At 46.3% G+C, this 13,944-nt stretch overlaps 1 protein-coding gene across 5 annotated transcripts in view; it reads left to right on the plus strand.

The window, feature by feature from the left end:
* Positions 1 to 9,980, plus strand: part of LOC149327953 (uncharacterized) — a 28,826-nt gene extending 18,846 nt beyond the window's left edge. For 2 of the 5 annotated variants that reach the window (XM_089563085.1, XM_089563086.1), the window contains one exon: positions 2,075 to 2,177. In XM_089563085.1, coding sequence (XP_089419211.1) covers positions 2,075 to 2,105 — 31 coding nt within the window. In that variant the 3' untranslated portion in view covers positions 2,106 to 2,177. Of the gene's footprint in view, positions 1 to 2,074; positions 2,178 to 6,129; positions 6,288 to 9,444; positions 9,767 to 9,892 lie in introns of those variants that run through there. The other 3 variants (XR_016286195.1, XR_016286194.1, XR_016286196.1) reach the window with 3 other exon arrangements.
* Positions 9,981 to 13,944: the final 3,964 nt, after the last annotated feature.

Raw genomic sequence — 13,944 nt, forward strand, 5'->3', positions numbered from 1 at the left:
AACGGGAGCCGTGCTTTCTTTCAGCTGCCGCCCTTACCCACTGACGCTTATCTTGGAACCAAGCACAACACGACGCTCTCTCTTGGGCGGCACGAAAGGCGCGAAGCGAGTGATGTTTTTCGCAAAGCACGGATGAGAGCGCTGTAATCGCGGCCCATCCGGGAGCACGGAGCGCGCTGTCACGTGGTATTTTTAAACTCTGCGGGCTTTCGTTTTCCCCAATAAAAACAGTCACGCTAATTCTATCTCGTTGGATGTGCCTGGGTGGGACAATATTTGTGGAGCTCCACAATTTTTATATTGAGGCCTGAACATTTCAAGCTATATTTAAAAAGTTCATTTATTTATATCGAGAAATTATGCAAATAGGACGCGCGAAAAAAATGGTACTGTAACTTGAAATAATCCCTACCAACATCCACGCGATTTTAGTTCTGAGGAACGGTTAGGTTTTTTTTTATAAATCTTGGTCCAAGTTGGCTGGGGCACCCTGTATACATGAACTTTAAAATGCATTTGATTCAGTCAATGACAATATTCTCCTTTCCAAGATTCACACTGACAGTTTCCGTGGGAGCGCGCAAGCCTTGCTGAAATTGTTTCCAATATATAACGCAATATGTAGAACTAAACAATGTCAAGTCATCTACACCGCACATTAACTCCGGGATACCACAGGGGAGCTTTCTAGTACCACTTTTACTTTCCATTTACATAAACGACGTAATCCGCTACACAAACAATGTGCAGTTTGTATCCTCTGCGGATGATACATCTGTTTTGAGTACAGGTAGTTGTGAAAGTGGCATCGAACTTTGTGCAAATAAAGTGTTGGCCGACATTCAGACACGGGTTGATGCAAATCATCTTGGGATAAATTCAAATAAAACAAAGATTGTGCTATACTTGCGGAAAGGAAAACACATTTCCGAGCCACTTAATATACAGTTAGGCACCAATATATTGCAAAGAGTTGATTCTGTAAAGGTCCTTGGTGTCAACTTTCAGTGCGCTTAAGATGGAATAAGCACATAAAATATCTTTGTTCTAAAGTAGCCTCTACTGTACATGTCTTAAGCAGAGTCAAAAGCATACTTCCCGAAAAATTCAAAATCATGCTGCACAATTCCATAGTGTTTTCTTGACTCCAATATTGTTACCTGGTTTGGGGCACTACTGGTGGCACAAATTTGTCTAATCTGCACTTACTCTAGAAAAAAGCCTTGAGATGTTTAGCAGATGTTCCTTACCCTTATACTTCCCATGATCTGTTTTTGCTATATATGATATTTCTCCCATTTCAAAATCTATAGATACTGGTTGCTGGTATGCTTCAAGTCCTCGGTTAAAACCAGCGATAACATCTTGGTGGCTGAAAAAGAATGAATCTTGTCGCCAGACCCGTCATGGTGCAACGGGGAATGTACCCATGTCACGGGAAAACTACTCCAAGGAATCATTACCTTACAAGCTTCCCTCTTCTTAAATCGGTTGCAGGAAGAGTTGTTTGATCCTTTTTGTAATCGTATTTCCATGATTAAGTTTTTTTCACGTCTTTACATATGCGAAGTGTGTAGTATATTTTAGTCGTTTCAATATAATTCGATTCAGTGACAATTGTTTGTACATGCCCACTCACTTTCATTTTCAATGCCTGCTGCGTCCTCAATAACTGCTTACAATCTTGGTAATGCTTCTGTTTTCCTTTTGTTTTTTGCCTGTGAAATATTTGTGCCATAACCATATCTGCATGAATGCCATTTTGAAAGGCAGCAGGACTTGCGTCAAGGCGTTGCCACAGCTTTTATGCTTTGGATTTCCTCCCTTGTCTGCGCTTTCGCTGCCGCATACCACTGGTCACTTTTCGGCGCATTGTATGATAAGTACATTTAGCATCTTGAATTTTCTCAGAACACGCGTCAGATAGCCGTATTTTCTGTATTACTGCCTTTTTTTTGTTCCCTGAACACTGTGGGTCGATCTGCAGTGCTGTGAGGAACCGCGTCTCAGTTTGCCGTTGTGTCAGTGCGTTCCTGCAGCGCCATGCCTGATATTCATCATTCCTTTTCTGCAGGTGTCACCAGCCGCTACTCGAGGCAGTCTAGAAAGCCACCGTCACGTCACGCGCAGGCACAACCAGCTGTCGCACTGGGCTCTGCAGTGTACATACATAGCCCGTAAGTAGGGCGCCAGGCGCACTATAGCCTTTGATGAACTGCACAATCAGAGCTATCCTGCGATGAGTTTCATAATGCAGCTTCTGTCGCCTCCAGTAGCACCTCCGCACCTATCTCCCCCCCATCTTCTGGGGTGCTTACCGCCTACTACTTCCTTCAATTCACTTCTGCAATCCACCTTCGCCCACCTTCACTCTCCAGAGATGCCATACACCAACCACTGTCCCTACTCTACCCTCCAAACACCCCACCCAGCATTAATCCCCCTACTTACACCTTCCACAAGACCTTCACCAGTTAGAAACCCATGCAGCAAAGGGAGAAGCACATGATTTGTAAAATGAAGATCAAAGACTTAGTGGGAAATCCAGCTGCCCATTGTGGATCACCGCCTAGAAGCCAACTCCGCATCCTGCCTTCACCCACCTCCACCAATACCCGTGCACCAACTACCAGCATCATTCACCCTCCAGCAAATTTTGCTGGTTGGTGCAGCCACGCCTTTGAGTAAGGCATCATTTGCAGTAAAAGCACCAAAGTAGTAATACAGGGCAACAGCTGTTGCGCCTCTCATTCAGATGATTCCACGTCTGTTCTGTCGAGTTTCTCTACGTCGCAACCCGAGACAGTCTAGAAGCACCGCTCTACACAGCTTTGAAGTGGGACAATTTAAAGCCCTTGCAAACACCTCTACATGGCTGACTAGATACATTGAATAACGCCATCTCCTGGCACATATACATACTTTGATACTCTGACAGCTTACAAGTAATATAAAATACTGCTGTATTTGTGAATGCATTCATTATGGTTACAGTTCAGCGCAGTACTATCAAGTTTTGCTCTAACAATGACCTTTTCCGCCGTTGAGCGCACCTTTCCAGAAAGTGTCGATTCGCGGTAATTTTTCATTTCACCTCCATCCAAATTCAGCAGTGGCTGCAGCGGTCGTAATTAAGCTCGTGAACTTAAGCTGAGCATCAGAATGGCGAAGCCTCTGAGCAATTGAGACCCTTTGTATATTCTGTGTGAATACTGAGTGGATTCTGTGTGTATATTTTGTGTGAAATATTGCAAATAATTATCTGAACGCCATAACCAAGTTTTAGTATAACCAAACCATTCAATCACCCATCGGCTATCTCATGTCTGTCGAGGTACGCATTACCGTCTTAGTGCGAGGCCGTCAGCTGACCTCCCTGTGCATATTTTTTACAGCCTTCATTTTCACACGAAGGCTATCACAAGCCAGTGCATACGCTGACTGCCTTCCGAAGTGCCCCACTGTTTGACGTATTTTGTTCTCGGCAACATAGTCTCGGGAACAATTTAGCATCGGCCTCTTTAACTCTTCGAGCCACAAGCATACGGGGAAATTTCATGCGCCTCGTGACATCAGCAACAGTGGAGGCATGCAGTTGGTTGCCTGGATTGACACTGTGTGCACAACACGAATTGCCTGCATTGCCATTTGGATATATTTCATTAGGTTTCTTGTGTGGTGCGGTTCATGACTGCGTGCACCTATTCTAACTGTATGTGAGAGAGTACGTGCTCTACGTACGCGTTCGTTAGTTTCGCTCACAGAGAAGGAACTCCGATAAAACTTGACTGGTTTAATTGGCCGAACAGTAAAACAAGAAAACTTTACAGAACAGGTTGGAAGCACGAACGGTAAAACAAGAAAACTTTACAGAACAGATTGGAAGCACGGCTTTTCCGTTGAGCGTCTCACAAAACCACTGTCTTTCGATGCCGGGCCGAGTCCTCCTTTCTCCCTCTCCTGCCTCCGCTCCCGCCTCGCCGACCTTGGACAGTCAGAGTTCCCGGAAAACGGTGACCGGCAACCGCGCTGCCCGACCTCACAGCCCGCCTCCCGGTTCAGGGACGGTCGCCGAGGGACGGCCGCGGGAACCCCCTTCAGGCGCCTGCCGCTTGATCGGCTCGCGCGCACACGCTCAAAACACGCGCACATGCACAAGGGTCCCTGGCCGACGAAATTGCATGTTGAATGGCGCCGCATCTTGTCTCCCTTTTCGTCTCCGACACTCTCCCCGAAATGACGAAGTCATTTGCTAACCAGGGAGTTCCAGAGGGTATATTAATTGAATTAGACGCCGAAGTTTTGTTCTCCCTGGCATTCGGACCTCAAAAGCTCTTGTCCTGTTGTCTCTTCCAGAGAAAGCCCTTTGAATTACTCCAAGCTTCCGCAGTTGGCGCGGCTGCAGAGTTTCTTTTAAGAGGACCACGTCGCCAATGTCAACATGTTTTCCACTTCGAATGCCTCTGGAATGCGTCAGCTGCAACTCCTTTAAACACTCAGAGCACCAGCGCTTCCAGAACCTCTCCAACGCTTTACCACGAGTCGACATCACATGTTGCAGGTGGTTGCATGTCAGTGCAGCAATTTCCTTTCGTTGCAGCGCCGGTAGAAAGGTCAGTCATCGTCCATTCAGAAACATAGCGGGGCAAAGAGGCTCAGGTTCATATGGCTCTGTATAAACATGAGTAAGTGGTCGGGAATTCAGTACAGCTTCCCCTTCGGTCAGAGTAGTTGGCGTTTCCTCGAGAGTTAGGTAGCCAATTCCGAGAGTCTTCTACAAGGCTAGTTTCGTGCGTCCGACACGCCGCTCGTAAAAGCCACCTCACCAGGGTCCGCGTTCCACAATAGATTTACACTGAACCCGGGAATTTACACTGTTTTGAGCTACGAACCAACTTTTCTCCAATGTACGTATCCATCCGCGATGTCCTTAACATCGTTCACCGCCTTCTCCAGCGCAGACTCTGTGTCCTCTTTGGAAGCCAAGGCTGAGCACAATCGCCGGCCGCTTCGCACCTCCCCGCTTGCAGCAGTGGGCTCTTCGTTGCCTGCAGCGACTTCTCGTGAGCGCACTGCTCCAGTACATGAATTAACTGTTGCTGCGGTACAAAAGGTGAGTAGAGACTAGCTTATTTGCCTGCATACTGCACTGTGTGTTGACGCGTACTATCGCTGTGACCACTCCCGTTGTGTATTGGCGCGACACTTTGCTGTGACGTTTTGAGGTTTTTCCTGTTTTCCAGGCGATGTGCAGTCTGTAATATTTTTGTGAAGTTTTCGAAGTTCACAAGTTCATTAGAGTGCTTGTCTCTCAGCTAGGTGTTTATGTGTGTTGGCTACACTCTTACAACTGCTGAGAGGCACAATGCTCCACCGCCCAAAAGTAATATAAAATATTCATTACTTTGGCGAGTTCCACAGATCATACTCTCCGTGGCAGCTCTGTTTGGATAGAGGCAAAGGCCTAAAGCACGGATGTGCAATGATATTCTAGAGCACATTAAACAATCTCAGGGTGTCTGTAGTAGCCCCGCCACGGTAGCTGAATGGCTTTGGCGCTCGGCTTGTTATCTCAAGGCCCCTGGGGTAACGTACCCGCTTCCTCAAGCTCACTGTATTACGATGGAGGTGAATTGCAAAACCGCCCGCATGCCGCTCAGCTTCAGTACACATCAAAGAGTATCAAGTGGTTGAATTCAATCGCACTTTACGGCATTTCCATAGCCTTTTGGGGCTTTAAATGTGACAATTTACAAGAGTAATTAGCGTGATAAGCCCAAATACATCAATTGCATATCAAATCTCTCTTATATTCCTAAAATTAACCCTTTCATGCGCCAGACATAGCACTTTAATCCGCAGATTTCTAGATCTCATCTGCCCAACTGCGTAGTGTAGACCGGAGCCGGCGTGGGCCACCAAACTATCTTGTTCATTCTTTCACCAGCAATTGAATGTTCCTCGCTACACATCAACCTGCGCACCCCAACGCATGACATATGGTGGCATCTCTAAGCAGCAAAGCAATGCAGCTTTTATTGTTTTCTTGTTCCTAGTAATTTTGTTATCACCTGTAAAGCTGAGTAGCAGCTGAATTTGTAATGAGCATGCTCTGCCTTTGTAAATTAGCAGGAGGAAAAGCATCTGCTGATCGAGCCATTAGTGGAGGTCCACCCGTTGCATTGTAACCTGTGCAGTCGTCACATGGATGACGCGACAAGAGCCCGCCCGCTTCAGCAGCTAGGACGATGAAAACAGCCACCGATACAAAGCGGTGAGAACAAGAAGTAGGTAGCCCTCTACAGACTATTCGGTCATTTGACCAACCTGCATCTTGATTTAAGAAAGCTTCGCATGCAGCTATTGTCCTAAAACACTGGTATGTGATTTTTTACAACATAAACTGTTCTAAGAAAACTTCCGTGGCGTAGACATTCGACATTCGTTCACGTGACCTCACGCATTCACGACCAGAGGTGAGCTTGTGAACGTAGTGATGGCAAGGTGGCCACAAAGTTAGTCATAAACTTATACATGCCGTCATAGGCGCGAACAAACGGCAACGAATAGCACGACCACAGCTTCCGCCTAGTTTAGCACATTACGTAGCCTATCATGAACTCTTTGCGACTGATATGTTGGCTGAATCTCTTTCGCAGGTTTCAGCGTCAAGGTGAAGTTATGCATTCAACACTGTCCAATCAAAACAAAGAAAAAAATAATTTTTCTTTTAGTTTGATATGTCTTGAGGCATTGAAAGTAGGCAACATCTGTGACGAGCCGTGAGGAGATTTCAAACTCTACATATCTCGTTCAAGGTGTCTAAGTGACGTAATGCGTGCAAACAAAAGAGGCACTGAAGGCGAACCCCATCTGCTCAAAATAGGAGGTGCGTTTCTAATGGCCAAGGCAAGGGATTTGCAATTGTTGAAAAATTTAGCTAGAAAATCTTGAGCTACAGCGTCGCATAAACCACCGATCACCTCTTTGTTTGGTATCTATTGGCCCACCTACTAAGGCACTCGAAGTAGGCTTTGCCACGCCACACTGGTCATTCAGTTATGAATACGCTGCCCGTGCAATGTTGCGCCCAATAGGGACAATCATCAATGTCTCTTGAGTCTAGCACAGTTTGCGCTAAACGGTTTCAATGAACAAGTCTGCTCCATGAGTTGCGCTAAAACATCGCAGCTGTACAGAGGGGAAACGTACCCACACCCCGGTGTAAGTTTAGAGTGTGTAGGATGTCTACACTCAAGTATATAATCGTTTTTATTTTTGTGCACAGACACGAAGCCGCTTGCCTGTAGAGAACCTACGCTGACCTCTGCGGTGCAAACAAATTAAATATTTGGAAAAGGCACTGGGCCCCATGGACACTTATTGCACTCAGGCAAAGCTGTACAGCCATGCAAGGAAGAGAAGCACGAGAAAGGTGTCCTTGACCTAACAGTTGCGGTTTTAATTCACTTACTTTGTGCCATAGCCTAGCACTTCAGCGTTTCAGACAAAGCTTAGCACGTTGGTATATACGCAGCGCGCAGTTGTGGGAAAGAATAACTGGAGGAAAATAAATTAATCGGCTTCTTCAACACAGCCTGGAATGTAATGTATAAGCAGCCGAATGTGGATTCCATAAGAAACAGACTGCTGCAATAAATCTGAAGCCATGCCTTGCATGGAAATAAATTTAATTGCTTTTTCAAAGCAAGCTTTCATATGCCTTCGAAGGCATGTGGACATACATGCGAGGGCACGTGAGGTGCCTATGAAGCTGCAAAGCTCCTTGGGATGACACTGCTCCCCGCTTTTGATAGGATACTCTGGGGATGTAGCAATTGCTTGGCTACAGTGCTCAAGAGCAGATAGTGTCTCTTGAGAACATTTGATCAACCCTTAACACGTGCAAGCATTGTACCTGTTCCCAATCTGGGTACCGGCTTGCTATTAATAAAATAACAAGATATGTCTTCTAAATACTGCTGTTTATGAGTTTTAGGCGCATGGCCGTTAACAGGGACCAACCCATGTGGATATACCGTATAAACGCGTACGTGTAAGCGCCGCAATTTTTTTTTTTTCAGATTAGAGGGCCAGTTTTCGGGGTGTGGCCCATACACGCGATGTGCGGGAAATTTGTTTTGAAGTACAAACACACCAATAAGGGAATGACGGGCATTTATTCTACGACCATTCGTCACTTATCGTTACCAGCGGAGTATTTCGACTCCAGGTGGTCGAAATTTCCGGAGCCCTCGACTACGGCGTCTCTCATAGACTTAGTCGTTTGGGACGTTAAGCCCCATAAACCAAACCAAACCTATTTCGACTCCGAGCTGATAGTGCGATCTGGTGCACGCTCATCTCACAAGAAGCTGCGCAGCATATTTGTTGTCAGCGCTTAGGTGTTGTTCCGCACTTCCATCTTATATCAGAGCAGCTCTTTTTCCAGGTCGGGAAACTCGCACGGCTTGCCTTGGAAAGCGCCCTTTTTGCAGCCTCTGTTTCTGAATGCATCCTTTTGGTTCCAGCATCCTCGGACGCACTTCTCGGCCACGTTTAATTTCCTCCCCGCCACACGCTTGCAGTGATCGAGGGTTAACTCCCAGCCGTGTAGCTACTATGCTGCTTATCCATCATGCTATAATTGCAACGCTTGGTGGCAGCACGCGAAAGCCACAACTACGGTTCACTAACACGCTACCGCAATTCCTGTGCCTTTGGCAGCTGGAGCTGGTGATACTGATGGCAATATATATAGCGGGAGCTCACGGCGTCACGACAGAGGGAAAAGTTGATGATGATGAGCCATAGCCTCGGGCGCCATCTGATGGCGGTACCTGGTAGCTAGTGTGCACATGCGTTGCCTCCGCGATTGAGCGCATCATTGCTTGCAGCCAGAGCTGGTCAAGAAGTCCGCGGCGCATGCATTTTGAAGGCTTTATTATCAAGACCTAACATTTATTGCCTCAGAACTATCTTTATTTTACTGTGTTGTATAACAATATATTTTAAACTGGTTGGTTTTAATAAATAAGAGCTGCACTATATGTGCATGTACTATCAGCGTCAAATGAAATGCGAACAAAACACTTGCAACGCGAGCACAAAAAATCAAGCATATTAGCGGTTGGAGGTGAAATACAGGCGTGGCCTATTAATATTTCAGAAGAGCGGTCTTTTCGGCTTCGATGGGGAAATAAACTGCTCATGCATTTTGCCTACCTAGTATAATATCTGCGAGTTATGCTGTTCGCGTTTCAATTGACGCTGATAGTACGTGTCTAGTTTTAGCAATTACCATCCTTGTGATGCCCACTAATGCAGATACTGAGGACATCATGATGAGGGGTGTTATGTAGTAATTTCACTGTAAACGTAGTGATGCACCCGGAATGCACCAATGGCGTCGGTTTCGAAATGAGTATTTGTGTATCATTTCAGGATGTCCTTTGGAGCGAGCGGAGAAGGAAAAACTTTATTCATCTACAAGGGCTGACAGTTTGAGAGTTGTTGAGAGCACTAGGTGTCCAGAAGCCCTCTTTGACCTGCTTGGCTCCCCGGGGTTGTACCACTTGGGTCGCAGCTGAGCAGCATGTCCTTGGTAAGAATTACTAGCAGCCAGTGTATTTTTGTCACTTCTGTACTCGGCTTCACTTGCAGCGATAAGTCACATTGGGTTACTTTCTCAAACACTGCCTGAAAGTTGAAACACTGCTTTGACTTTTTAGAGATAGCGATATTGAACGCTCTTAAATGCAGACGCACAGACCTACAGACCACGAAGTTAGTGCACATTCCCGCGTAGTTAGCGTCCGCACTCAGCTTTTCTTCGTGTGCTTCGCACAGCTTGCGCTGTCGAATGTTCTTATTCTGTGCTTTGCATTTGCAGCTGTCCTGCAGTAAAAGCAAGCTTCTCATCATGACAAAAGCGAGTACCATGTCAACGCGCACTGGCTTGATGGACAACATGGGACAACACACGAGCATGGCAGTGGCTAGGAAAGGATGAGCACATAGCAGTGCCTGCAAACCACTACCAACATGGACTAGCCATCCTCTTGCTGCAGCAACGCCAGGGTTTTCCACCTCTGCTGCGTACCGAGGCACCATGAGACAAAGCATAAATTTATCGAACAAAATTGTTGCTCGTGAAATAAATGTTCAATGAGAGGAAACGTACATGTGCATTTATCCTCTCCCCTCCTGGCTTGGAAGAACGAAGCTTTCGATGAATCCTTGTAAGAGTTGCAGTGTGGGAGGGGGTTACTTCGCGCCGGTGGAAATCCACCTAGCGTTTATCTTGAAAATATCTGATGCAGCTACGTTCATCCAGCCTGAAAGAGCTGCTGAGGCACCACAAATTCCGCATGTTCTCGTGGACCTATTTACGGTGGGTTTGTACCGCTCATTAGCAGCAAGGAAAAGGGCAGGCGATGCAGACAAGCCGAGTCATGTCCCGTCAACGATCATGATAGCGCGAAGTGTCCCGGCCCTCACTGGTTTGTTTATGCCAATGCAACCAACAGATAGCCTGAATCTCCTGACCAGGCAAGCCAGTTATATTTTCTACGAATTTGCAAACCCCTATAAATACGTCATTGACATTGATGTCTAGGAGTGAAGCGCACCAGAATGTCCAACCTCTATCACGAAACTATGCAATATCAGCATACGCGCTGTTATCCTCCAAGACAGCGAGATTTCAACTGGCGTAGTTTGCAACGTCGACATCCCGATCTATCACAGCGACTTGTCCATGTTTCGACGGCCATCAACAGCATTTCAATAATTCATGATCAGCACAGCAGAAGGTCTAAATGCATCAAGCGGACCATCAAGGGTGACTGTATACTGAAATACGTGAAGGTTAGGCACTTTTGGCACCCAGTTCGACCTTTCCTAGATATACCACTGCAGTGCAGGAACTGCATGTGGACCAATCACGTCAGCGGCGTCTGCAACAACTCCAACTTGTGCCTCAGATGCTCGGAAATACAAAGCGGCGACATTTGTTGCGCAACTGCATTGAAGTGCGCAACTGCCATTGCCTTCAATACCCTTCCTCCAACATTGGGAGTCCGAGTGTGTTTTACACATTCACCATTCTCTACTATGTTAGGTGTTACGAATGTACGAAGTACGGATCAGCGTTGTCGTCTTACCTAAAACTGTGAGAAGGGGCGCACGACTTGGGGCTGCGTCTTGAAACAGGCGTGTACAGAGCATCACCCATAAGTCGCTTTTATGTTGAAACCAATCAGCCTCGCCGTAAATACAGAAGACCTATGCCGACATGGCGTATGCCCTTAGAATCAGTACAATTCCCGAGCACTTCTGCTACCCATAGTCAGCCATGCGCATCCATTAAGGCCATTACTAATGTGATTTGAGTTTGTGATTTGATACCTTGAAATCGTGTGCCAGGGACTACCACTACCAGGGACGCCGTACAAGCTCAAACCACTTCCACCATCATGCAACCTCCCCGCAATGTGCGATCATCCCCCACACGCTTTCGTAAGAAGCGAACTCCACAAGCGCACATCATACAAGAGTACCTTGCCCATCAAGAAAACAGAGGACCCGGCCAAGCAAGCCATCGCCGCAGGCCGGGCTGCCAGCGTCATGAGCCTCCGGGAAATAAACGTTTGAGTGCAGTGGGGCCGTGCGGGGGCCCAAGGACGTACGTGTCCCAAACTCCCCTCCCTCCAAATAAAGTTTTCACCACCACCAAGAAAAGTTTGAGATTTACACTGAACTTACACAAACGAAGCACAGTTGCACTAGACAAGAATACTTACCCGAAAGGAAAAAATGGCCCTGACTCAGCTCGGCTGAGCCAGGTTACACGGAATGAAAGGCAACCAAACCAATGGCGGATGTCGACGCGGAGACGTGGGCAGCATCCGCCGCCCTTTTGCGCTTGAGATACTCTGCCATACTGCCGCCTCAACTGTGGTTGCGATGCACGCGAGCTCTCCTTTTCAATCCGACGTCTTATCAGGCATGCGACACAGCTGGCGAAGGGAGCTGAGGCGAGCGCAACGACGAGGCGCGCGGTGTGACCTCATGCCAGATGGCGCTCCGAGCGAGCAGCGTCCGCCAGCTGCGGCAGTTGCTAGGCAACGGCTCAAGGTTGGTCTCTGTGCCTCCTCGGAGCACCGCCACAGCGAAATCGCAAGTTCGTAGCCAATGTAGCTTTCGCTACGAAAGGCTGTGCTCATGGGGCGATGGTACATAACCTTATTACTTACGGCAGAATCGAGGCGAGTTTCAAGGTAATACGAGGGTCTTTACAACACCCATCACAATACATTTATAGAATAAACACCGCTTGATGGGAAACAATTGCTTCATGCGGAGAGCCAGTGCTTTATGGCTGAATTGGAGGAGAAAAAGCGCGATGTCGAACTTGTCTTTCTTCTCACTGAGCAGAAATGACAAGGGTGCACTCAAGTTTTCTTATGTGTAGTAATGCGAAAAAATTTGACTGCTGCCGATCCTGTTGCTGCGTGTTCGTTATTTCACGCCTTTGCAGTTTCGAACTCGTGCTTTCGCTCGAACTTCGGTTCTCTCTCATCCGAGGACGTTGGTCCCGTTGCTAGATTGTCTAGCAAGCACACCATAGTACTAAACATTTAATGAATTAATACTTTATTAATTGATCAGCATTTAGGTTGAATTGCCATTGAATTGAAGAAGTAGTTTACTAATTGGGATGATTAATTCATTTATAATTTAATTAACCTATTTATTAACAGTTTCGATGACAACTGAATTTAATGCAACTGAATTCTTTATTTATATAAATAAGTAACCAATTCACAGGCTCTATTAAATTACCGCTTGATTTGTTAAGTAATTTATTAACTTAGGTAATCAGTTACTTCACCAAACTAATTATTTACTGTTAGGAGAAGGTAAGTGACGCCAACCAAGTAAAATACAGGAAAAACACGACGTTTCGGGACCGGCTCGGCCCCTTCTTCACGGTGTGACTACGGGCGAGCGCAGCTTGGCTTCCCGCAGGTCCTCCACACAGGGGCTTAAAAAAGCCAAGCTGCGCTCGCCCGTAGTCACACCGTGAAGAAGGGGCCGAGCCGGTCCCGAAACGTCGTGTTTTTCCTGTATTTTACTTGGTTGGCGTCACTTACCTTCTCCTAACATTAAATTTCCCAACCAGACAGACTTCTGTCGAATGTTTTCTTTTGAGTCTAATTATTTACTGTCATCTTAGTGACCTAATAATTGATCCGTTGTAATTAAATATTTAATAAACAACCTATTTTATTAATTAATCCGGTAATGAATGATTGACAGTTCGTGCGGACCCGCTCTGATGGCACACACTGCCCACACGCACTAATTACAGGTCCTTACACGCCACTTACTTCTTTTACATTTTTTGCGATTTGGGACAAGGAACATTACCTTGATAGCGGGAGAACCAGGAGGATACGGCTTCATTGTCAGAATTATTGGAAAGCATTTCTTCCCGATGTGGTTTGTCAGGCGTTCAAGTGAAGTTGAAACAAAGAGAGCTGCGAGAAAACAGGCCAGCGTTTCTTCCCACCTGACATGACGTCGCCAACAGCCCAGCAAAGCTCACAGTTTTCACAACGGGTTTTCTATTGTGCACTGTCAGGTGATGGCGGCAAAAAGCACAAATTGAAATTTTAACGCGAGTAAAGGTCAGACGGAAATGCCGGCAGAATTAAAAAAATATTTGACCAAGGCAAAAAAAATTTTGTCTGTTTTTTGCATTAAAACTTATCCTTAAAGTACGTTTGAAAAGCTGTACAATTTTACTGAATTTCACCTAAAACCTCGGGCATGATTAGTAATTGCAAATATATTAGGTATTAAGAGTCTATTGTTCCCTTTATCGGCAGCAATTTTTTTCCTTTACTTCATCTTGTGCTTGTTCTAAGCAGCCTACCT

The sequence above is a fragment of the Amblyomma mixtum genome, chromosome 10, assembly GCF_055824585.1.
Source record: "Amblyomma mixtum isolate Tamu chromosome 10, ASM5582458v1, whole genome shotgun sequence".
Lineage (NCBI taxonomy): Eukaryota > Metazoa > Arthropoda > Arachnida > Ixodida > Ixodidae > Amblyomma > Amblyomma mixtum.